Source organism: Pleurodeles waltl, chromosome 1_2, assembly GCF_031143425.1.
Source record: "Pleurodeles waltl isolate 20211129_DDA chromosome 1_2, aPleWal1.hap1.20221129, whole genome shotgun sequence".
NCBI lineage: Eukaryota > Metazoa > Chordata > Amphibia > Caudata > Salamandridae > Pleurodeles > Pleurodeles waltl.
In genome coordinates, this window is record NC_090437.1 from 318,153,203 (window position 1) to 318,179,803 (window position 26,601).

At 43.9% G+C, this 26,601-nt stretch overlaps 1 protein-coding gene across 1 annotated transcript in view; it reads left to right on the forward strand.

Annotated features, from left to right (window-relative positions):
• The window catches only part of FREM1 (FRAS1 related extracellular matrix 1), a 684,067-nt gene that overhangs the window by 258,781 nt on the left and 398,685 nt on the right, over positions 1-26,601 (forward strand). Inside the window, exons 13-15 of the mRNA XM_069238818.1 lie at positions 9,671-9,761; positions 12,281-12,448; positions 17,653-17,861. Coding sequence (XP_069094919.1) covers positions 9,671-9,761; positions 12,281-12,448; positions 17,653-17,861 — 468 coding nt within the window. The remainder of the gene's footprint in view (positions 1-9,670; positions 9,762-12,280; positions 12,449-17,652; positions 17,862-26,601) is intronic.

Below are 26,601 nucleotides of genomic sequence, written 5' to 3' on the forward strand. Positions count from 1 at the left end.
ATAATGGCTGCCATCAGTGCTGAGGCCAGAGTCTGGAACGATCGCTGAAGGGCAGCCTGACCAGAATGAATGCCCTCCAGGTATGCATTACTCTGGTGCACCTCCCTTTCTACACCCTGGATAGCATTCAAAATGGTAGACTGCCCAACAGTGAGCGTCCTCAGGAGGTCAATGACCTCCTCACTGAGGGCAGCAGGGGTGACTGTGGCAGGGCCTGAGGTGCCTGGGGTGAAGGAGATGCCCACCTTCCTGGGTGAGCGGGCACGGGCCAAACGCTGAGGGGCTGCTGGGAGGGCGGTGCTGGTGCGGTGGGTGGCGGCTGTACCTGTTGTTGCGGGGGGCACAGATGTTGCTGCCACCACAAGGGAGCTCCCTTCAGAGGACGAGTCAGTGTCACTGATGTCTGCCTGAGTCCCCGCTGTGGAGCTCCCCTCGCCCTCCGTCCCACTGGTGAATTTGGAGTCCTTTGCGTGTCCCTCCATGGCCATGTGGGATGCAGCTCCCTCGTGCTCCGATCCCACTTGTCCTCCGCCTGATGATGCTAATGCACACATGAACAGGAAGACCACAAAAAAAGGGGGGGGGAGAATAAAGACATGTTGAGTGCATGCATTGGCGACACCGTTGGCGGACAGGACAGACACAGAAGCCCCCTGCACTACGCCGCACACTTGGGGTCAACTACTCAATCCGTGGGACATGGCCTACAAGCCTATGGATGACATCTGCACACATAGATGACACAGGGCCATGAATAGCTGTACTTGGCACCCTACAGAGGTGGGGGGCGGGGGCACAGGGCCATGCCTTACAGAAGGGCCTAGCCTACAGAAATCGCCCTGGCCTAGGGATACCCACAGCCCTCCTCCCCCACCCAGACACCTCCACTGCGCGCAAAGTCAACAGAATGAGGGTGTACTCACCCCCTTGTGTCTGTTGTGATGTCCTCACGCGCCCATCCAAATCGGGGTAGGCCACCGCCAGGATCCGGGACATCAGGGGGGTCAAAGTCCGACTGGCACCCCTCCCACGTTGGGAGGCCATCCCCAGCTGAGCCTCCGCCGTCTTCCTACTCCAGCGGCGGATGTCCTCCCATCTCTTCCGGCAGTGGGTGCCCCATCTGTGGTGGACCCCCAGTGTCCAGACGTCCTTGCCGATGGCACGCCAAATATCGATCTTCTGGTGGGCGCTGACCTATGTGAAATGTACAGAGGGAGAAGAATAGTCATCACCTTCTGCACCCTCAATGTGAATGGCCCCCCATCCCTACCCTTGCCATGTGGCACATGCTCTCACCGTTGTTTGATGCATGCCTCAATCGCTCCCCTCCCCACCATCTTTCATCCACCCCACTCAACACAGGCATAGCCCATAAAGCATGCTCCCAGTGTATTTACCTGTTTGTCTGGAGGACCGTAGAGTAGCGCGTACTGGGGGAGGATCCCATCCACAAGTTTATCCAACTCCTGAGCAGTGAAGGCAGGGGCCCTTTTCCCAGTCGCATGAGCCATTGTCTCTTCCAGACCGAGGTCACAGCAGCACTTGCAGTGTAGGTCCTCTCCTGTCGAAGATCAGGTATCGATTGATTAAGCAGATAGAAAATGGCGGTCATGCCCGCGGCGGTGCGTACCGCGGCGGTGCGTACCACGACCGCCAGCGCACATCGTCATTGGCTCCTGAGACCCATAGGGTTCTATGTTAACCAATGCTGCTTTGCGTCGCGGTCTTCGACCGCCTACCTCCACGGTGTGCCACGCCAGCGCATTTACCTCACATCCCATTGTCGCACTTCACAGGTCAGGCAGCCGCTATTTCAGGGGCCCACATGGCTTACTTTTTACTGCGTCACACATACCTAGGCCTTGCATCAACACTCATACAAACCATTCCATGGATTGAGAATCGTGTTATGTGCAAGCTGTGGTTACGTACCTGTGGGTTGATTGACTCTGTGATCGCTGTTGTCCTTCATAGGCACCGTCCGCTGGGACATGCGAGGAGATGGAGGAATCCTCCGGTGTACAGACCGCTGGTGGACCTGTCGACAATGGAGGAAAGACATGTCATACTGACATACAAGCTTGACCGAGCCACTATTCATGAACTGTGTGCCCAGCTGGAGCCCGACCTGATGTCACCAATCCGCCAACGCACAGGGATCTCCCCTCTAGTGCAGGTGCTGTCAGTGCTCCATTTCCTAGCAAGTGGGTCATTTCAAACAACAGTGGCCATAGCATCAGGGATGTCCCAGCCTATGTTTTCCAAGCTGTTGTCCAGAGTGTTGTCTGCCCTGCTGAAACACATGCGCAGCTACATCGTTTTTCCTGAGGTGGGGGATTTGCCTAGAGTGAAGGGTGATTTCTATGCCCTTGGACATATCCCCAACATCATAGGTGCCATTGATGGGACCCATGTGGCTTTGGTTCCCCCCCACAGGAGTGAACAGGTGTACAGAAACAGGAATAGTTATCATTCGATGAATGTGCAGATGGTGTGTTTGGCAGACCAGTACATCTCCCATGTTAATGCCAAGTTCCCTGGCTCAGTGCATGACGCGTACATCATGCGGAATAGCAGCATCCCTTACGTGATGGCTCAACTCCAGAGGCACTGTGTGTGGCTAATTGGTGACTCTGGTTACCCCAACCTGTCATGGCTACTGACCCCAGTGAGGAATCCCAGGACAAGGGCAGAGGAACGCTACAATGAGGCCCATGGGCGAACTAGGAGGGTGATCGAGCGGACCTTCGGCCTCCTGAAGGCCAGGTTCCGCTGCCTACATATGACAGGTGGATCCCTATTCTACTCACCAAAGAAGGTGTGCCAGATCATCGTGGCCTGCTGTATGCTTCACAACCTGGCTTTGCGACGACAGGTGCCTTTTCTGCAGGAGGATGGTCCAGATGGTGGTGTTGTAGCAGCTGTGGAGCCTGTGGAGAGTGAAGACGAGGAAGCCGAAGAAGACGACATAGACAACAGGAACACAGTAATACAGCAGTATTTCCAATGACACACAGGTAAGAATACGCACCGGCATATTACATATACTTAAACACTACTACCTCTCTACTGTCTGTCCTTTTCACCCAGTGTATGGTAACTGAGTTGTGACTTTCCCTTCCGATTTCATAGATGTGGGCCCCACTGTGTGACATCTGCTTTGTTTCCCCATGGACTACAGCTGTGTGACATTGGTATGTTGGCATCACAATGTAAATAAGCATTTTGGCACAGTAATGTCTAATACATTTGTTCAAAATCACAGCCAGACTCCTGATTGTTTTGTGTAATAACTGTGTTTATTACAGTGCTCTATATTGGTGGGTGGATTGCAAATCGGTGAGGGGTGAGGTGGAGGAATGTCCATGGCAGAGTCCAGACTATTTGTATCACAGGTGCATTGTCCAAATGCCTGTGGAAAGTGGAGCAGGGGCAGTTTAACGATGGACAGGGTGACGATGTGGGACAGTGGGATGACAATCAGGGAGGTATCCTTTCCTGGCGGGGGTCTTGGCATCTTACTCTGTCTTCTTCCTGGATCTCAGGGACCGCTTGCGGGGTGGTTCTCCTTCTGCAGGGGTTGGGGTGCTGGTGGCCTTGTGGCGGGGCCTCCTGTCCACTAGCGCCGGCAGAGGTGGTAGGCAGTTCTTGGTCCATGCTAGTGTCAGGGGCCCTTTGTGGTGCCACAGTGTCCCGCAATGTGGTGACTACCAGATTCAAAGCCCCTACAATGGTGCCCAGGGTGGAACTGATGGTTCGTAGTTCCTCCCTGAACCCCAAATACTGTTCCTCCTGCAGGAGCTGGATCTCCTGAAACCTGGCCAGTACCGTCGCCATCGTCTCCTGGGAATGATGGCAGGCTCCCATGATGGAGGAGAGGGCCTCGTGGAGAGTGGGTTCCCTGGGCCTGTCCCCCCCCTGTCGCACAGCAGCCCTCCCAGTTCCCCTGTTTCCCTTGCCCTCTGTCCCCTGGACCGTGTGCCCACTACCACTGCCCCAGGTCCCTGTTGTTGTTGGGGTGGTGGGCTAACCTGGGTGCCCTGTAGTGGTGGACACACCGCTGATTGACGTGTCCTGGGGACAGAGGGATGGGCCCGCTGGGTGGGTGCTGTGCTGGTGTTCCCAGAGGGGGGAAGCTCTGTGGTGGCCTGTGGCTGTCTGAGGGGAACCGACTGTCCCGAGGTCCCTGATGGGCCGGGCTGGTCATTTAGATCCAGGTCGACAGAGGTGCTGTCATCACTGTGGGCCTCTTCTGGGGGTGGAGTGGACATTTGTGGACCCTCCTGCGCGGTGACGTGGCGTTCGGGTCCTGCGGGGGTATAAAACCATGATTATTGCATCTGTGTGTGCCATAGTGTGCAATGGGTGGGTGCCCGTGTCCCCCAGTGCTTGCATTCCTCTGTGGGGGCTTTTGTGACAGTGGTTTTGGGGGGGATGGGTCTGTTCAGGGGGCATGCTTTGGTGATGGGTGTCCATGCTTTGTGGTCGCATGCAGGGCTTGGGGTTGGGATGGGTGGGTTGTGATGGTGAGACATTTGCAAGGAGTAGGTGTGATGGGGGTGAGGGTGAGGGAGGGGGTATGAGTTGGCATGCTGGTGGGGTGGGGGGGATGAAGTAGTGAAGATGAGACTTACCAGAGTCCATTCCTCCAGATACTCCTGCAAGACCCTCAGGATGCAGGATCACCAAGACCTGCTCCTCCCATGTTGTAAATTCTGGGGGAGGAGGTGGTGGTCCGCCGCTAGTCCGCTGAACCGCAATGGTGTACCTGGATACCGTTGAACGCACCTTCCCCCGTAGGTCGTTCCACCGCTTCCTGATGTCATCCCTATTTCTTGGGTGCTGTCCCACCGCGTTGACCCTGTCGACTATTCTGCTCCATAGCTCCATCTTCCTGGCAATGGAGGTGTGCTGCACCTGTGTTCCGAAGAGCTGTGGCTCTACCCGTACGATTTCCTCCACCATGACCCTGAGTTCATCCTCAGAAAACCTGGGGTGTCTTTGCGGTGCCATGGGGTGGTGTGGGTGATGTGTGTGGTGGATTGTGTGGTGCTAAGTGTGGTGATGTGTATTGGTGTGTTGTGTGAAGTGCGTGGTAATATTGCTGGCGGATGGTAATATGCGGGTCTGGGTGCTCGGATCTCTATTTCTCTGTGCGTGGTCCCGATTCTCTAGGAGTGGAGGTTTGTGGGTGATGTGGGTGTGTGTTTTATATTTAATTGGGTGTGTGGGAGTGGTGTGTGTATGTGTATCAGGTGTGTGTATTTCGAATTGTCCAATGTGGCTGTGTTTTGTAAAAGTGTGTGTATTTTGAGCACGGCGGTGTGTACCGCCAATAGAATACCGTGGTTGAAAGACCGCCGTGTGGATTCGTGTGTCGTGATAGTGTAGGCGTATTTCTGTTGGCGTGACGGTGTCGGTTTGGTTATCGCCAGTTTCTCGCTAGCCTTTGGTGTGGCGGACTTTTGTGGATGTCTGTATTTTGGCGGTTTGCGTGTTGTGGGTCAGAATGACCGTGGCGGTTTACCGCGGCCGCGGCGGTATGTTGGCGGTCTTCTGACAGCGGTATCCGCCTTTTAACGCCAAGGTTGGAATGACCCCCTAAGTGTGAAGGTAAACTTTTAAACGAGGCCTCCTGCGGCCTGTAGCCGAGCAGGGCTCCATCGCGGTCGGCCTGAAACTTGGGCTTTGCCCCGGTCGAGGTGCAACCAGATGACCCGATTGGCACTTTTTGTTTCTAGGCGCTAAAAAACAATAATTATTTAAAAAAATCTTAGCTCCGGTTCCCCTTATCCGATTTTATTCGTTTTTGCGTCATTTTAAAGATAAAAATATGATCTATTTTTATAAATTGGTTTTGGATTTTTAAACTGTTTCCTGTGTTTTATTTAAATACTGTTTTGTGATATTTGAATGCTTTACACTCCTATGGACCACTGCCTACTCTGAAAAAAACCGAAACAAAAAGATTTCGGTATTTTTTCTATTTGCAGCTCGTTTTCCTTTAAGGAAAACGGGCTGCAAAAAGAAAAAAAAACTGCTTTATTCGAAGGCAGTCACGGACATGGTGGTCTGCTGTCTCCAGCAGGCCACCATCCCCGTGAGTGAATAGACTTGCTATGGGGTCGCAAACTGCAACCCACCTCATTAATATTCATGAGGTGGGTCTTTGCGAACCCATAGCGAGTTGCAGAAGGTGTCTGAGACACCTTTATGCATACCAGTTTGCGAGTTGCAAATTGCAAGTCGGAAGGACTCGCAATTTGCAAGTCGCAAAATGGTTTGTACCTACATCTGGCCCTAAGTTATGTGGCATTGTGGGCATATGCTTATTGTGATAAGGTGGTAGTTCTGACTAGACCTGTTGTTGACTCCCACAAAAAAATATTTTTCCTAATCAAACCACTAGATAGTGAAATAATGCAGCATGTGAAGTTAGAGAAGGTTCTAACTGCAGAACTATTGTTACAGGTAAGTGATTATTTTTTCTTGACCATTAACTGATTTGTTGAATGGTGTATATAAGTTCATTTAATGTCAATAGCTGAGTCTAGTGGCTGTAATATAAAGCACATCAATCATTTTCAACGGTGGTCATTTGAAGGGAGAGGCATCTTTGGTGAATGTTGGAAGCGACCCTTTTCTGTAGATACTGTACATTGCTTCAGTGACATTGGTTGTGTGTCACAAGATTGAAAATATGGTGACACAAAAATGTTATTGCCTAAATGTTAACTACACAAATCTGCACACCCTACATATAGCACAGTATCATCAAATAAATATATTGTTATATATATATATTACATTTATATGTATATTTGTATATTGTGATTTATATTTACATATCACATTTAATGAAACATAAATATGAATAACTATGAAGATTTTATGAAATTGTCTCAAAAAAGCAAAACATTGCATGTAAACATAGTGCATAGTGAAAAACATTACCAATAGCACCTTTGAGTACTAAATACACAAACATTACTATAAGATTTGTTAAATAAACAAAATTGCTCACAGCTCTGAAGTTGTAAAAACACCAAAGCAAGCCAATTCCTTCACCAAAACTATATAGGCCCCTCCAAAAATGCAAAACAAATAAAAAATAGGATTCCATATCAAATCCATTGATAGCCTTCAAAACAAAATTAATCATTTTTTCTAAACAACATTGCCTAGTAAACAAAAAAGGAAAGTAAAATATGATAAATTGCTTAGAAAACTAAATATTTGCAAAAATAATGATCTGAATAAATGCAACTGCAGGTAGAAAATATTTTATTACCAATACACATTTTCCACCCCAAAATAAAACAAATAACGCCTCTACAGTTTCATTACCATGTTTGACCATATTCTAAAACCAAAAAATACAAAATGATGAAGAAACAAGCAGCCCTTATATGCTTTACACTAATAAACTAGCCATGTGCTAACCTACAATTAATATACACTAACTGATGCACTTAAAATTACTAAAACTAAACCCAGCCTGCCTATTTGTTTCAAATTCAATGTCTATTTACATTTTCTCACTAAATTTGATGAGGAGCTTGTAAGTGCGTCCCTCATAAGAGTTCCATCAGGGTTAGGTTAATTTAGTCAGATTTATTCAGGCTGTTAAATAAAAATGCTGTAGAAAGGAGATGGTTTTGAGAGGGTCATTGAGGAGTATGGCTGGAAAATGAGCAAGGCATGGCCACTATCCAGATGGAAGATCACAAGGCCTTCAACAGAGTTTTTGAAGTTGCTTTCTTGGAGAAATTGTTTCACTTTCTTAAGCAGAGGGAGGTAGTGTTAAGCCGCCTTGGTTTTGTTTGTGGTATGTTCCTTAGGGTCGAGATTGTTGTATAGTGTGAATCCATGTGACTTAGTATTCTATGAAAGTTTGAGTTTCAATCTGCCGAGGTTTATGTTATTGACCCAAGTTTCATGAGGTGCTAGACATCTAGTTCTGGATTAGAGCAGGCAGTATTTAAGATGTTGGATGTCTGGAACACTTAAGTTTTTCAAATATAGTGTTATTACCGTCAGGGTGTTGGTGAATTTTGGTGTTGTCAGTGAGTAGAAGCCAAAGGGGTTCCTAATAGAGGTAGAATATTTAGGGAGACTCTGCAGTCTTACCATGTCTTGGCACATATACTGTGGACAGTACAGAAGTCCCCCAAAGTACAGGGTTAAAAAAACAGCTATGCCAATCGGCAAAAAAATGGGAGTGGCCATGCAAAAAAAGACACCTTGTTACAATGATCGACCCCTGAGTGGGGCATCATGGTTATTCAAAAAATTCAAGGACCTGCCTTTAAAATAAAGTTCACAGTCATGGCTTTATTGCACAGCGTATTGAAGTCACCATTACAGCTACATTCTATAGAAAAAAACATATGTTCAGCAACCTTAATTAATTTTCTTACAGAGTGATTACTTATGTTTCTCTTTACATATATTCCTAGAAGATGGTAATGTCCTAAATGACTCGATCTTCAACCCAGCAGTAATTAAAAACTACTTTTAAAATTGGTCCCGTTAAGGCTCTATATTCATGTCCTTAATTTAACAACAAAACCATATAGATTTCTCAAGAAGGACTCTAAGAACCCTTAGGTAATCCATATCAGTGATGCAAGATGTTACTAAAGAGAATAGGGATGATATGTGAGAAAAAGCAGGCTGAGGATTTCAGAAACATGTAGGAAGAAAATGGGATTTAATATCTAAGAGTGAGAGACTCCAAAGGAGAGCAGTGTGAAGAGAATGTTTAGACACTCTAAAGACTACTACAGAAAAGGTCAGTTCGAACCAAGGAATACACAAAGCCAATAGAAAGTTATTGAGTGAGATGCGAGGCACGAGGAACTATGTTTCTGACATTAAAGAGATGATTTGCGTTACTTACATTTCGCCTCACAGAAATCCTTCTTTATCTACCTTTTTATATTAGGATTGACATGATGACGCCTTTCATTGGGTTGTCTGGATCTGATCTGTGATGCAGCTAAAACACCTTTGCTTCTGCAAACCCTGCAATTCACAAAATCACAAGGTTCATGACTTCAAATGAGTATTTTGTGATGTCCAAAAACCCCTTTAGTGAGTTAGTAAATTTTGTTCGACTCACAAAAAAGACTCTTCGACTCCTTCTTAATGACAGTCAAGAGGGGGCGTGAAAGAGGAGTTCTCTTCTAACTTCGATTTATAGTGACATGCATCAATGGTTTGTGACCACAACTGCATTTGCAAATCATTGAGCAGATACCAACACCCAAGTAGGGGTAAGGGTGATATTTAATTGTAAAGATATTTCCCATTTGCAAATCATCTCGTGCAGGCTCAGGGGAGAAGACTCTGGTACAGAAGACCACTGCCTGCCCTTTCCAATGTCTTCTCAAATGGGAACCTTCTTTTATCAAGTAGTAAATTGCTAAATTACATACCTTTATGTATGAGTCATGTTTGGTATTTATGGTATATAATATAACATACAAATACATGTTTTTATTCGTTCAATATACAGGAGAGAATATTGGATGCAATTATACTTCAAATAAGCAGAACACAATGCAGTTTTTGTTGATGATTTGTTTTGAAGCAGTAGATGAAATTGGGTAATACAATGTATTTTTTTCTAAAGATGTTTTTAACTAGTTGTAGTCTCTTTGCTTAGTCTTTCAGATGCTGGTAAGATAGTTTTTGTGGAAAGTGCACCCAAATTGATGAAGAACCATGCTGCCACTGCGCTAACGACTTTTACTCAGGTATAGTATAGTAGAGGAAAACATAGTTACTATTTTTGCTTACAGCCATTATGGTACCTTGGGACAGATTTAAGAAGGCCCTAGTGCCACCTTGCACCACATTAGCGTCTTTTTTATGCTAATGTGGCGTTAGGTTGGCAAAAACGCTGCGCCATAGTTACAAAATGACGCAATGCATGCATTGCCCCACTTTGTAAACCCTTGCGCCACATTGTGCCTGCACCAGGCATAATGTATGCAAGGGGGGCGTTCCGGCGTTAGGAGGCCCAGAAAAACGGCGCAGCATAATCTGTTAGATTCCACTGCACCATTTCTAGTGTCATTTTTAACTCCTGCCTAAGGCAGTTGTTAAAATGAGGCTCCCATTGTTTTCAATGGGCCTCCTTTTACTTTGCAGGATTAGCGTGAACATTTTTGGCACTAATTGGCAAAGTGCCAAACTAACATCAGCATTTTTTATACTAGTTCCCTAATGTACGCCATGGTGCACCATACCGTAAATACAGCGCACAAATGCTGGTGTTAGGGGGTGCAAGAAAAGTGGAGCATCATGACATGATGCACCACTTTTCATAAATTTGCCCCCTTGTTAGGTGAATGGAATCAAATTGAGGAAGACACTTCAAAGCGCTGCGTTAAATACAGATTTGGCAAAATCAGGAACCAAACCAATTTTACTCTGTTTTAAGTGGTTGGATTCTACAAAGTTTTGAAGAAAGCAGAAATAGGGGCCATTGGTTTAGCACTGTTTTTCTGCTAATGTAAATGGTACATTTTACCACAAAACGTCCAAGAAATGGGATACAAAAAACAATCCTGCATTAACTATACAGTCACAAAACCATGCCTAGTACCCCCTTTCAAAGCCTGTCTATGCTGTTCATAATTGATCATCGTCTGCAGTGCCAAGCAGAATTGACAAAACTCTGGAGATCGGGCCTGTTTGGTCTCTTCAGCTGACAGAGCTGACCTCTTGAGCATCCTCTCTGGGTGTTGGCGGGTTTTCACCCCTTCTGGAAAGTAGCACAGAATTAGAACTGCAAAAGGCAACGTGGGCTCTCCTTTTCCCTACAGTAAATTGCAATCTGTATAACACAATGAGAAGAATTAGTGGATCTCTTTTCCCATGCAAGGGTGGTGCTGCCTTCTTGATGCAGATGAGCAGTGTTCTGCACAAGCTGGTTTCCCTGTTGGGAGAGCCCACTCCTTACATAAATTAAATGGTATGCTACTGAGTAATTGTAACCGTGTTTACTGTCCTCTAGTAGCAGAATAAACAATTTGACTACATGGTTCTCATGCAGTTTCGTGGACTTCTATTGCAGGGGTTGTTACATTCGACACATACCTAAGCTTGACCTCTTCTTAACATCACCTTTTCCTTTTCTCTCCTCAACAACCAGAGCACTACCAAGGATACCACTTAAACCATACTTGCTCTTGAGGCTTATTGAGATGCCTGCCTTTCATGTTTGCCTCCTACTTTTTTCTCATTTGTTCCTGAAATGTGACTAAAGCTGTGTAACCCTCTTCAACACAGAGGTCCTTCTGAATGGGCATGCAGCCTCGTTTGCTTTGTTTTCTACGCCCAACAAAGGCATCACAAATATTGTTCCCAAAATCTGATAAAAACGAAATGATAAATCAGTTACCAATACTTTATTTTTTACTGTAACTGTATTTCATTTTTTCTTAGTAAAAGAAATCTACAATTTTGTGAAAAGTAAAAAAAACTAACATACATTGTTTCCTAAAATCAAGCATTTGAAAACAGAATTAAATCAACATCGAACAGTGTGACAAAATATGGTCAACTAAGAAAATACTAGTAAAGCATTCTATGTTTTGTGTTTTCCTGGCAGAAAACATGTTACACAATTATCACTGTGTTTTGTTTCATATTGTGTGTGAGAGATAGCTCCTCATTAGAATAGGAAAAACAATGTGTTCAGTAGCTTATAAGCGCATTTCAACAAACAAAATCTGCTGCGAGATGCCACATTTCTTACTAGGGGACAATCGAATATAATGTCCCCTTCTTATCAAATCGGCGTTTACCAACGTTTTCATATGCTCTAAAATAGCTTTGTATTATGACCACTTGTAAATTTCGTCTAAATGTTTCTCAAAAACGTTTTTAAATGTGCTGTAAGTACATTTTTGTAATACACATTTAGATATTTTGGATCATCTGATATTAGATTTAAATGGTTACTTAGATTTTGGCAGAAATGCCATCCATCTGATTTAGAAAGTGACAATGGGCAAGATGTATCAAATGGTTTTACCCTTCTGTGTCTATGGGGAAATGTGCTGATAATTAAGGCCTAAATTAGGTAGACCTTGAATCTTTCAACATTTAAATACCTTCTTCACTATCCTTTTTCCCAAATCTGATTTTCCTCCTAAATTATGAATTTTTTGCGAACAGTTATTTGACTATTTTATCTTTTCCTGTTTTATTTTAAATGTGTAAATATTATTAATTCATTGTTTTGTGTGTTACTACTTTTTTACAGCATGCTGTGAATTACATGAAGATTGCCTACATGCCCCCGATACAGGATGTAGGTCCTGAAATTCAGAACATTAAGTTTATTTTCTCTGTCAGCAACCAGCATGGAGGGACACTGTATGGGATCTGTTTCAATATAACCATCTTACCCGTGGATAATCAAGTACCAGAGGTGTGTACAGCCATTATGCTATTTGCTAAAATTAGGTAGGTAGTAAAAGAACATTTTGCTCTATACCTGTGTACTTTGGAGTCTCATATCACTAAACACCCTGACACAGACATTGCATTATGAGGGACTGTTAAGTATTCTCTTATCAAGTTACTTCATACTTGTTTGGTGTACTACATGTTTGTAATGTTAATGTATTCTTAGTGATGCTTACTGCTATCCCAATTAAAAAAGATAATGGTGGGATTGACATGAATGGAGATGTGTTATCAGAGATATTATATTTGGTGAGAGAGCCAGGATTTCTCTGCCTTTTTCAATGTTATACGCTCGTTCTCAACGTATGTATTTACCCGCAATCTAAACTGAAAATATGTGTTCTCCTCAACTCTGCATTCTGTTTTAGCAAAATAAATTGCTGGCTCAGGGGTGCAATGTGTCTCCATGTTTATCTTGAACGAAGAATCACTATCATATATAGTGTTTGCAATCTTCCTTCCTACTTAATGGCTTCCCTTCCTGTTATTGTGTTTGTCCCTCCCACAGCAAAGCTACTTTACCATCCTTTTGTTTGTGTGACTTGTATCCTTCCACTGCCTACATTCAGGGAACTACTACTTCCTTTTGTTTTTAGCACACCATGTAGGTTTATGTGTTTTCTTGCTTTCCCTCCTCTCTGTGTACTTCTTCCCCCGTCTTGCCTCTGCCTTGCTGCACTTTTCATGTTGCTATCCCACCTCAGCTTATTTGGTGTGTGCATTCATCACCAGGCTGGGATCGCCACAGTGTACTGATTCATACATGCACATGCATGATGACAGAACAACGCATAAACAAACAGGTGCATTTCTTGCTGTTTTCTATTTTTGTCTCTTTCCTGATGCTATACATTATTGGCAACAAGCATTGACAAAGCCAAATGTGAAAACTATTGGCTTTGATAATGCATGTTGTAAGTTAAGAAAATGTTTACCACAATGTTCAGATGTAGGTGAAAATGCCCTTGACAATTGGAATCAATTGAATTGTACAAATGGAGTTAACAGCCACAGTGAAATCTTGTAGAAAAGTAGAGGCATTCCCAATAGTGTAGCAAGAAGGAATAACCTGAGCATGCATTATGAGAAATCCTTACACACAAAATCTCTGACTAATTTAGAAAAGAACGTGCTACTGCAGAAGCGGTAAACAGATGTTTCACAAAATTAGCAAATCTACCACCTTGTTTTTACCAGAATAGTAAGAGCGAAAAATAATGTAGTTAGTGAAAGTGGCATAAGCCTATTCCGATCTAACCAGTCACAGTGGTGAAAAAACATCAAGATTTTAATATTTAATATAGGGTAATGAATTTCACTTGCATGAATGGGTACAGAACATACATTTAGCAGTAATGTATTTAGCCGTTCTGGGGCTCTAATAAGGTGTGGGCCAAAATAGTCACTGAGTCACTCCCACCATGATAGAAACTAGATCAGAATAGGCTGCACAACTTTTAGATTAATTAGATAAATACCTGAACACATAGGGTCTTACTCACAAAGGCAAGCAGCACCCCCCTGGGGATTACGAGTCCCCTCTCCATCGGCTTTTACATGGCTTTTGCACCGCCATGTAAAAGCTGACGGAGACAGGGTGCCCCATGGGGGCCACTGCACTGCTCATGCACTTGGCATGGCAGTGCAGGGCCCCCCATGGGCAGCCCTGTCGCTCTTTTTTTTCATGTCTGCTTAGCAGACAGGTGAAAAGTGCGACGGGTGCTGTTGCACCTGATGCACCGCAAGATTGTCACCTGCTCGATTACGAGCTGACGTCACTATTGTGGGCTGTTCCCGCTGGGCCAGCAGGCGGAAACTCTGTATCCGCCCGCTGGCCCAGCTGGAAACATGCAATAGGGGCCATGGGAGGGCTGCCGCATAGCCGGTAACCCGACCGCAGGAGACCGCATAATCAGGGCCACAGTATCTGATTTGGAATAGACAGTACTACCGCATGTCAAGAACAAGGAGGATGTGGAGTCAGCCCTTTTGAGACAAGAGATTTTAATAATGCTACATTTGCACACCGCTGATGGGAAATCAGCCAAATATTGTCCTGATATCTCTCTAGCACACATCAGGCCAAAGGATCTCCCTCAAATTTTAATGACAAATCCCAGAATTCCACAGAATTGTGTAGTCACATCTTTCTTATGTAGTCAAGTTGGTTGTGGGTGTTGGTTACATAAAGGGCCTTGAGACCCTCACTGGTGATTTGCTGCGCTTCATAAATCCTGAATGATTGATTTTCAAAGAAAATATTTTGTACTACAGTAAGGCAGTACTAGGTAACCAAGAGAACAACATATTTTGAATAAATGTGAAGATGCACATCTCCTAACATCCTCTAAATTCAGGAATTCTACTTGAAATGCCACTTCAGTACAATATAAGTGTAGTCCCAAAACATCATCTTCAGAGGAAGGAAACATAGGCAGCCTACAGACATCTTTGTTTCTGAATAACAGAAGTACATGCCCTGTGATGTTCCTTGTATACAACTATACCCACAGGAACTCATATGGAGGCTACCAAGCTGCTTTGGAAGCTAGAGGATGCTACAGCATGTCAAAAACATGGCCAATACAGCCGTGATTCGCTCATTGTATGGTAATTAATTTACCCTTACCCTTCATGTAGTGCAGAAAATACACTTTTAATGCTGCCAACACCAGGGAACTGACTAATGGATCTACTCTCTCTCCAGCCTGTCATTCAACTGAGACTGATTGCACTGCCATTTTTCCATCTCATGCCTGGAACAAGAGCACTTATTTTCTCACCTGAACAAAGTTCATCTTGGGTTAGCAACAAGTAATTTTCTGTGTTGTGCACTGCTTTTTACTGTCTTTCCGCTGCACATTTTAAACTTAGCACTCATTAGGTACATAACGGTTACTTTTTCAGAGCCCCATGAATTCACATTTTTTTCATGCACATGTAAAAAAAAGTATTGGGTATGTATTTGAATCACTGCTTCTTTTCATCAATATGCTGTAAATGTATGTATGTATGTATGTATGTATGTATATGGAGATTTATATAGCACGTTCTGGCCTTAGCATCGAAGCGCTCGAGGACATAAATGAGAATCTATGTTGACTATACTGTTTAATTTATGCACAATGTCCTTACAACACTATAAGTTTATCAGCCCCTTTTGTATAATACAGATAGCACTGGTGCACATGTAGCACCAACGCTATCATTACAGGCCATGGAAAGTGCACCACAAAAAGGGGGCACACTTTCAGTGCGCCTCCTCAAGGCAGCCCTCTGAAAGACTGAAAGGGGGTCCAATGGACCCCTCCCAGCAGGCAGGTGCAGTACCTCACTGTAGCCACCAAAAAGCAGCGTCACCTTAAAGATTTCTGGAACCCTGGGCAGGACATATTTTGGGGGCCCTCATTCAGAACAATGTAGAATTGTTCCACAGATTGTCCAATAGTTCAAGCCTGCGTGATGCCAAACTTTCAGAAATCTGATCACTGAAAAACAGTTTAAAAATTATTAGCCTGGGGCCCAAAAAGTCCTTAAGCTTAGTCTGGGCAAAGAGAGTAAGAGTAAGAAGTAGAGGTAGTCAGAGAGAAGAATAGAGGACAAGATACTAAAACAGACAGAGCTCCTGTAGAGAGGAAACTCACTTTTCTAGGAGGCCCCTTGGAAAGCGTGGGCCCTAAGCAATTGCACGCTTTGCCCATGCCTTAAGAAGTCTCTGTCTGCAAGGGGATCTCTAATCCCTCTTAAAAGTGCAGGCTGGTTGCCGCCTGCACAGAGAAACGTTGAGCAGCTTTTAAACAGCTGCCCCGTATTTCTCTTGAATGTGATGCCCTGAGGACAGGACAAGCCCTGGAGGCAGCGCATTCAACATAATAGGGTGCACTTTCCCTGTTTGTATCCAGCACACCTGCTTTAATCTGTAATAGGGCCCCAGATATCAATTTTTTTCAAACACTTGACATTAAATATATACTTCACCACTAAAGGGCTAGCATTAATTTCATCTTGCAAATGAACCCTTCATAATGCAATATATGTCTTTCAATCTGTAACTAGGCATTTATTCATATTGTTGAAACATTGTCCAGTAGGATAGTTGGGAGAAGTAGGCTACAACTATTGCAGACCATGATGCTTGTGCTTTCACACTTTTCACTTGTTTTATCGAAAAAAAAATCTTCGTCTTTGAAGTGGTAAGGGTATTTAGACAATTTCTAGCTCTATGTGAAATATTGCTAAGCTGTGCTTACTCCAACTTGTGAATGAGAAAAACTGTTTGAACTGTCCTGATTATTAGGACAAGAACTGATTTTTAAAACTTAGGAATGTAGTAAACCATTAAAATAGAAAAAAAGATTTGAAAGTGTCCATAATTTCACTGATGTGATATTTGTGTCTGTTGATATGGGAGATGCTGATTAAGTTCCACAGGCCTGTAAACTTTTGTGATGCAGTAATAAGGATAAAACACAAAAACATAATTGTACACCCCATCTATCTGTCATGGAAGTGACCTCAAGTCTTGCACAATTTAAATATCTCGTTACACCCTGGGGCCTGATTCACTAATGTAAACTTACACTTTTGTGTACTAATAGTAATTTTATGACTGCTGAGATTTCCCATTTGGGTGGAGACTTCTGCATATAACAAAATAGGTCAAGCTTATCTGAATAAGGCCCTCTTACTGGTAGCCTCATATTTGCACGATTTAGCAAATTCCGTAAAATACTTATGGGTTAGCTGGTAAGAGATAGCTGTCCAATTTCATGTTTTTCCCAATACAACCAAGTTTTTCTATATGAAAATCCCAGTATATATAAAAAAATTCATGGCATCTTGTGTCCAAGTGCTTCACAAAGTATATTTATTGCTCTACAAAGGCCTAGATTTTTGACTAAGGTTGAGATCTCATATCAGAAGTCGGTTGTTTAGGTTCAGAAAGTAAAACACATAATGAGTATTGCAGCTATCTTCGTGGAAGGTCACTATTTTTTATTAAACCCAGTTGTTTCTCAGACAATCTATTATCTTCTGAAATTGTGCTTCCAATAGTTACAATATGCTGCTACCTGGAGTAAAGGAGGCCATTTTGTTAAATAAAGAATCATTGTGCCATCTTTTTTCAGTAAATACATTTTCATATTCACGTATTTTCATTCTCAGGTGTTCACAAACCCTCTAAAAGTGGAAGAAGGTGGAGAATGCACAGTCACTTCTGATCATATACTGGTCACTGATGCAGACACAAAGCTGGAAAGCATCGCCCTACGACTTCAGAGAGTACCGCTGCATGGGGTAGTGCATCTCAATGGAGAACCAGTAGAGAAAGGAGGCAGTATCCAATGGGGTGACATAAGGACGTCTAAAGTTAGGTTAGGACATGTATATATTTTTCCTATTTAAGGTCTGTTGTTTTAAATGATATCACAAACTAAATCATTTTTCTGTGTCTTACTTCATTAGTAACAAAAACAGTGGTTCACTGTAAATTTATTTAGAATAATACACTTTCTTAATCAGTGGATGAAACACCTGTCCACTTATGAAACATATACAAAATATTTGTGAAAAAAATGCATATCGATGAACCAAAGAACCAAGGAAAATAGTACTTATTACAATTTATTTGCAAGTACAGGTAGGTTAATAAAAAAATTGTCAGATAGAGATCACTCAGTGCAGAATGGGTGGATAAGTGATAAGTACATATTTCAATAGAGGTGCATGTCTCTTGTATCCAAGAATTATTTACAAGAGTGGGGTCAGTAGAGCCTATGATTTGTCAGTAGATTACAGACGATACAAAGAGTGTGTGTGAGCGAGTTCTGTTTATTAAAGGTGACACACTAGGCACTGGCATTAGATGCCCAGCTCCACACCAGCGAGCCAGACTTCTTACCCATTTAAAGTTTGAGAATAGTTTGAGAGTGTTCGGCCCAAACAGTCTCCTATCATGTGCTTCCACAGCATTAACAGATAAAATGGGGTTGGGGGTCCCAACACCAGCTATCCTGAGTATGGCTTTGGAGGGAACCAGCTGCAAGATAGTTCAATTAATCATTTGCCCCATACCCAGGTAGAATGTCCTATTTGCATGTCAGGACCACTACTGACTACCACCAGAGTTTCCTCTGTCTTCGCCATGCCAAAGCATAGTTTACCATTTTTTGAGTCCTATCAAACACGTTCATGCTCCACCTCCCTGACACAGTGGACCACCCTCATCTTCATTGCACTACAGGTCTTTGATTGGCCCTCTTACCCTAGCAGGTTTTAGACTCCTTGGTCCATGTTTGAAAATGTGTCAGGTGGCTAACTGGCATTGCTGCAGTCTCCTGATGCCTGGCGTGAGTCTCCCTGATGGCGGCATGGTGCAGTTGAAGCATAATGAGCACAGTCTCTGCCCCAGTTGGGAGTTACACTGGGAGTATGGGACTCTCACCTCAGTGGCCCCCAAGAGGGACTAGGGCAGTTGTCAGGAGAAGGGTGCAGAGGCTGTCAATCTTTTAAGGCCTTCGGACACAGCAAAGCTGCTGCTAGGGGGCTATATCAGAGTGGAGAGCCACCTGCCACCTTGCAGCCTGCCCAGCCAACTCAGAGCATCTTGCAGCACTCCACTGCAGAGGGAGTGCACCCTGCGGGTGCCAGGTGTAAACTGGTGGCAATCTGCCTTCCTAGACTACCCAACTTCCCTCTTTGTTGAATGCTCTTGGTGAACTGCATGGGCCCCACTCATTTACCATTGCCCAATCCCTGTCACAAACAGAGTTCAGCAGGTTATCCACACCTGTTAGCAAAAGGTAGGATCTATTCAGTGTAGTGGCCATCCAGCCCCAGACATCTATGGGCATCACAGAACTGTTAGTACTCTATTTCATGTTGCTGAATACCACTTATCCCTCTAAAAATCTGATTGCCGGGAATAATGCTACCGGATTGTTAGATTGACAGAATCTGATTGTTTTTAAACCTCCAACTTTCATTCTTGATTATTGAAAACATTCTTAACAAATGCTTTCATTTTGGTTTATCTTGTGTCGTCCAAAAACTTCACCTCTAGCTGAGGAACACGAATGCACTGAAACTCTCTGTTAATCATGGCCCCTTCCAAAAACAAACAAAATAGAATCAGATTCCTCTTTCATTATTTCTAGCTGAAGTATTCAGGGGACTGCCCCCCTCTGAACACTCTAATTTGTTTCCAAGTAAATGTTTCAGACCTCACAGGTCACTCAGTCAAGAGCATCAACGGGGTGCCAAGATGCAGGGGTTGGGAAACGTGGTATCTCACTTTGCGGCAGACTGGCAGCTCAAAACCAGGATCTATCTACAAGCTTTTTAGATGCAGCAATCTTAATGTAAACTATAAGAGCTGGCAGCAGTCTTGCCTGAAATAGTTGCTCATCAAAGGATTTAAAGTGTACTCCTTCCAATTACAGGCTCTTGAAAGAGTTCTTCCTTGTTATTTTTCCATCACTTCCTCCCTGAGTTGGGAGTGGGTAATTTGCACTCCTGCTGCCTTCCTTGGATGTGGTAGCCACTTTACAGACTCATTATCCAGAATCCAACCATGATTCCCCCATACCATGGTAATCAGAGAAAGTACCATTGAAAGTTAATAGGGCAGGCATGCAAATGTATCATCACCATAATGAGGGCCTGCAATCAGCTTCAAGTTATTCATTGTCAACAAAGAGCCTGGGTGAGCCCAGATTGGTCTTGATCTGACAAATGCACATATCCCTGAAGGTCAGCACTCATCAGCATGTATTAGCTCTTGAAATACCACTGTTATCCAAATAACAGATTGAGCTATAAAAGTAAATGATTCATTCCCAGTTTCACTGTACCAGACGTGTGTATTTACACATCCATGGCAATAACTTTGAGACAAGCATGTGCTACTAGCAGGATCAACCAGGTACCTCTATGGGCTGGAGGGAGGAGAAAGTCACATGCCCATCCTAATGGCTCTTGTACTTCTTTTGAGCCTGTTGGGGGAGCCCCCTGCTGCCTGCAGATGGGTTGGGAGGACTGGTCGGTTGCAAGGGCACTGGCCGGCTAGCCTGCTCCATGACAGTGAAACCCAGTGGTGGGACATGCCTCGGAAAGTTAATTCTGAGCTGCTGCAGAAATGCACTGTATGGAGAAGGCATGCAAGCTGCCAAGCTGCTTCTACTACGCTCTGCTAGAGGGAAGGAACTCCACAAAAGGGAGACCTTTGAGTCATACAATTCAAGGAGGAGTAATGGCTTGTTGTTTGAAACAAAAGCGGAGGTTAGCCAAGCCATCCATCTCTAGATGGATCAAGTGTGCCCAATATATCAGAGTGCGGTGTAGGCTAGAGCATCGCTCATTCAGGCTGCCCGGCACATGGATGTCCGCTTCACGTTCCTGTCTGCTCACCAGCACAGCACCATCACCAAAGGACCCTTGGGGTAGGGCTGGATGGAAGCCATGGATCCAGGTCCCTATGGACTTCGTGTGGACCATCCGGGCCCTTACAGCATCTGAGGAGAATGACCACATCACAAATGGCTCTCGCCAAGCACCTTGGGGCATATTTATACTCTCTTTGCGCCAAATGTGCGTCAACATTTTTGACGCACAATCGGCGCAAACACTGCCCCATATTTATACTTTGACGTCCGACCCCGCGGGCGTCAAAGTTCCACCATGTGCGTCATTTTTTAGAAGGGGGAACCAGCCTTGCGTTAATTATATGCAAGGTAGGCGTTCCCTTCCAAAAACTGACTTTAAGGCCTGTGCGCCTTATTTATACTGTGATGTCATTTTGACGCACAGGAGGGGGCAGGCCTTAAAAAACGGCGCCCAGTCTGATGGGTGCCGTTTTTTAACGCCTGGGTCAGGGCAGGCGTTAAGGGACCTGTGGGCTCAGAAGGAGCCCAGAGGTGCCCTCCCATGCCCCCAGGGACACCCCCTGCCACCCTTCCCCACCCCAGGAGGACACCCAAGGATGGAGGGACCCATCCCAGGGAAGGAAAGGTAAGTTCAGGTAAGTATTTTTTTCGTAATTTTTTTGTGGCATAGGGGAGCCTGATTTGTGCCCCCCTACATGCCACTATGCCCAATGACCATGCCCAGGGGACATAAGTCCCCTGGGCATGGCCATTGGGCAAGGGGGCATGACTCCTGTCTTTGCTAAGACAGTAGTCATTTCAATGGGGGTTGGGCGTCAAATAAAATTGTGCAAATCGGGTTGAGGCCAAAATGTTGCCTCAGACCTGACTTGCCCCATTTTTTGACACCCAAGCTCCATTTTCCCCTACGCCGTCGCTGCCTGGCGTGAGTCATTTTTTTTGACGCACACCAGTCCGCAGCACCGGCTAACGTCATTCAATAAATAAGGCGCCCGCATGGTGCTTTGGAATGGCGTTAGCCGGCGGTAAAATTTTTGACGCACAACTGCGTTGGCGCAGTTGTGCGTCAAAAAGTATAAATATGGGCCCTTGTACCTACTAGTCCTGCGGACGGCCACTAACCTTTCTTATAATACATGCACACTGGGTGACGAAGGAGGTGTTTGAGTAAATGTATCTGACCTCCTTGAGCCCTGGCTTAGCTTGATGTTTCAAATGATACCTCATCAGGACTTCTAGGGCAGTCATTTCGGCATGTCATGCCCTTATAGAGAGAACAAGATGGCCAGGATTAAAGAAGTGTATCTAGTCGCACCAAGGCTTTTGAAAAGCCTCTGCTTGGCTTTGGAGGATCTATCAGAGTGCAGAGGGACTTTGCAGGCTGGGTTCATGGAGCCTGGGCTTGGCCTTGCGGAAGATCAGGCAATGGGCAGCTCTGACCTGGTGCTCGGTTGGAGCTTCTAACCCTGAACAAGCAGGGGAGGCCACTCTGGGCCTGCAGAGTCCCTTCCCGGCCACTTTACAACATTGCAGGAGGGTGAGGGGAGCCTAGGACCGAGGGGCTTGTACCACCAGGCCTGCCAGAGCACTGATCCCGGTCCTGGTCAGAGCTTTCCACTGGGGCAAAGCAGACCAGTCCTCTCAGGCCCTGTGTAGCCCTGTTTAAGGCACTTTACAACACAGTGACCCGATGAGTGGAGCTCAGGCTCAGGGTACTGCGTCATCCAGGCCTACTGGATCTCAGACACAGGTCCTAGTGATAGCGTTCCACCACATCAAAGCATGAGGGTCCAACCCAGCATTTTATGGCACAGCAGCCTGGTAAATGGATCCCAGGCCCAGGGGACTGCACAATAAAGCCTGCTGGGGCTCTGATCTGGGCCAGAGCTTTCCACCCCTGGAAAGCAGAGAGGTCAACCAGGGGTCTATAGAGCCCTGTCCCAGGCACTTTACAACGATGGGCAGAAGGAGGAGGTATAGGGTCATGGTTCAGGCCTGCTGTGGCTCTGGGCCAGTGCTGGTCAGAACTTTCCACCCCACCAGACTGAAAGACTGTCCATCTGGTTTCATACTTGTACAGGCCTCCCCAGACCTCATGAACTGTCCATGGTATGTAACCAGATAAAGAGCAGGTCACCCATACCCTTTTCCCTACTACTCCAGAGAAAGGATACTAGCTTTTCTTGTACTTCCTGCACAATGGGTTGCAGAGAGGGGTGTTCAAGGGAATATGTTCAACCTTTTGGTGCTCTTGAGTCTACAAATGGGCCTCATCTGCGCCTCTACCTGGAGTCATATATTTTTTGTTTATTTACTTGTATGTTTATTGTCATGTAAAAAGTCAACTAGGATGTTGATGTGACACATTTTGTATACTCCTGGTGTGATAAATGTTGCACAGGCATAATTTCACCCACCACTAATCTTCTTCTGTCTCTTACTAGAATATGCAAATCTGCTAAAAACACAGACTACACATATGGATGGGCAGTGATATATAGATAAACTCTCAGATAAGTGCACCAACGAAAGGACCTTGAGTAAATCACAACTATATAACTGAGGAACTGCCCACAACAGTAGTGGGTATCCTATAATAATTTAGCTGGGACTATAGCAATGCTTTTTCTGCCAGGAATCCCAAATAACAAATTGACTGCCTCTAAAATCTAAGATGTAGCTACTGAGTTGATCATAGTTGGCATAAAATAGATACTCAGTAATTCTAGCAGGAATTCTTGAAAGGTTACATTAGCTTTCAATAAGAGACAGAATATAATTTAGAGCACCATTTTCTAGCAAACTACCTGGGAGACACAATGAACCCCAGCGTCCTCCAAACAATTATGCCTGACATTCCCACAGAAACATTCTAGGGCCTCACATTTCTAGTGCCTGAGACCTACTGTTACTACCTTTTGTACAGTGCTAAATCACAGCTTTTTCTATAAACTGCAGGTACTTCTTGACATATTAATTGTTGAAAATGCATGTAAATGTTTTCTTTAAGACACAAAGCTGAAGAAAAATGTCCTGATGATTTCTTTTGTTGAACCTTGTTCAATGAGTTTTTTCTGCCAGAATCGGTTTCACCGGTTTGCCAAAATCAACCTGTTTTAAACCTTTCTTGAGAAAGGATTATTTTCTTGAGTTTGTTTTTTATGTTTCTTTAAAGGGGGTTAACCCGTTAGCAACCCAATTCCTCTTTTCTGTTTTTTCTTTTACGCAACGGTTCTTTCATTAACCTCCTCTGCAATCCTATCACTATCCTTTCTACCTTTAAACCACCATTTGTGCTGCTCGACCTTCCTCATCATCTCCCTCCCAGGAACATCCACTACCTCATCAATACCACACAATCCATTATTTCCATCCCCCAGCTTAACTTTGTCTTGTTTGCCTTTTCCTTCTTTCAGACTCTTCTTTTTTAATTTATTCATGGGTCACAGTAGATATAAAAGAAAGACTACCACAATTATTTTAATGCAGTTTTATTTTTTTCCACAAAACATACTATTTTTGTCAAAGATGTATTTTATAATTTTTATATTTCACCAAAAGGAAGTTAGCCAGGTTTCATATGGCTGTTTTTCTTAATTTTGGGAATATTTCAAAATGACTGAAATCCATTGAAAGTACACCAGAGTTATCTTAATATATTGTCTTTGATGTGGCTTCCACCCCCCCTTCTAATTATCCTCGTTTGCTTTAATGGGGAATACTTATATATCACTCATTCCTTAGCAGTTTACATTAAACTGCTCACACCCCTCCTCCAGCATCATCATTATTGTTTAATGTTTACACTTTTTTCCGCCTTCAAATTAGTGACCAGTTGCTACCATTACCTTGCATCGCACACTTTGTGCTAATGTTTAATTTTTCTCTGCCCTGTGCTTCCTTTTGCTGGTCTGATTTCCTTCCTTGTTTCTTGATTCACATGTATCATAGTAGACTTGAATGACAAACTACCACTAACCTTTCTAAATTCAAAGCAATGTTCTTCTTTTTATAATTTCTATCTTTTAAAAATTGTAAGAACTTATGGTGCAGTTTTATAAACCTGTCACAAAATGTATTTGTTTCAAACAAAATTCAATGAAAGAGGTGTTAAAATATTTCCACCAAGCTGATATTCAAGTTGTTCTATTTTGTTTGGGTGACACATTCCCCTATTTTACATATTTTCAACTTATTAACAGCCAAACTTTTTTTTAACAAAGCAAAATTCATGGAATTTCTAGACTTCCTTACCATTGGGCTCTGTATTCTTTTCTTAACAATGATGTAACAATGGATATTTTAAAGAGGGGTGCACACCAACATTTGTAATGCTGTATTCATATATTTGGGGATATGTAGCCCTCATATTGCTGCTTCTCCTCCATGTTTGACTGTTATTGTGAGGTATGCTGTGGCTACATTGGCCAGCAAAAGTCAGTGCTAGTGGCAGCGATATATTGGCAGGAAAAGTTAGCAAGAGACCAGAACACACATGTGCTGGGAATAACCAGAGTTCTGTTTTTTTAGTACCTTAGGACGTCAGTGCAGGAGCAGTGGTAAAATACTCTGCACAGTAGATCCATGCAAGAAGATGAGATCCTACTCTCTCACCTTTGTACATGACTGGCTGATTGAGCATTTGTTATGAGAAGCTGTCCTTAGTTGTCTTTTCAACCAGTTTAACATATGTCTTAGTGGGGCTGCTGATTGCACACATGCATAGCACTGTGCACAAAAAAACACTTTTCCTTTCTGCATACTGCTTAATGAGAAGCAAGTTTAGCAGGATCAGTCCCTCTACCCCAGTCCTTCCAGGTCTAATATAAGGTAAGCATTTGTGCTCTTTGGCATTTGACCACTGTTGTAGCATAGGTGAAACATAAATAATGGGGACATTATTACTGTCTGGAGCTTGATGGGGTTTGGCTCAGTCTCAAAGTGAAACAGGCTCAGAGGTCCTCGCCCTCAAACCTGCTATAACTAGGCTGCCCTCTGGTTGCTGGCTTGTGCACGCTTTCCTAGAGCTCTAGCACTCTCATGGCGAACAATTCAGATAAAAAGCAGGTCACCCATACCCTGTCCCTGCTGAAGGAGGATGGCCTTTAGTCCTTCTTGTACTTTGGGCCCAGAAGGTAACAAAGAGGGGATGTTCGAGTGAATGTATACAACCTCATGGAGCCCTGGCTGGGCTTGATTCTTCAAATGGGACTGCCAGAATTTTGAACACAGATTTTCATGTGTTTTTTCTTTATATTCTAGAGTTTTTGTTTCTTCCGTTTTCTTTTTTTCCCCATGTTGGGTGCACTGCAAGACTGTTGCAATTGTTACAGTCTGGAATGTGATGGGATTTGGCTCAACCTCATAGTGACTTCTTTTTGAGACACCTATGTTCCACACCCAAGATACAAAGCTTTTAGAAAGCATTTATATCCTTCAGAGTAATCAACTAGATGTCAGGACTTTATATTTCATTTGAATCTGTAAGAGACAAGTGACCTTTTTTCTTAATTGCAGATAATAAGTAATGCAGGCTAATGAAGGAGAGTACTGAACCATTCACAAATGACGCATCAAAAATAAAATCCCACTTTTTATAGCAGTGGAAGATGCTGATATCAAGGTATCTTCAGCTTAGTAATTGGCTAAAGAATATTTTCTGACATAAATGAAGAGAGTTCTTGAACAGAGCAGGTAGTCCACTGTATCAGTCCAAGAAAAATGTAAATTA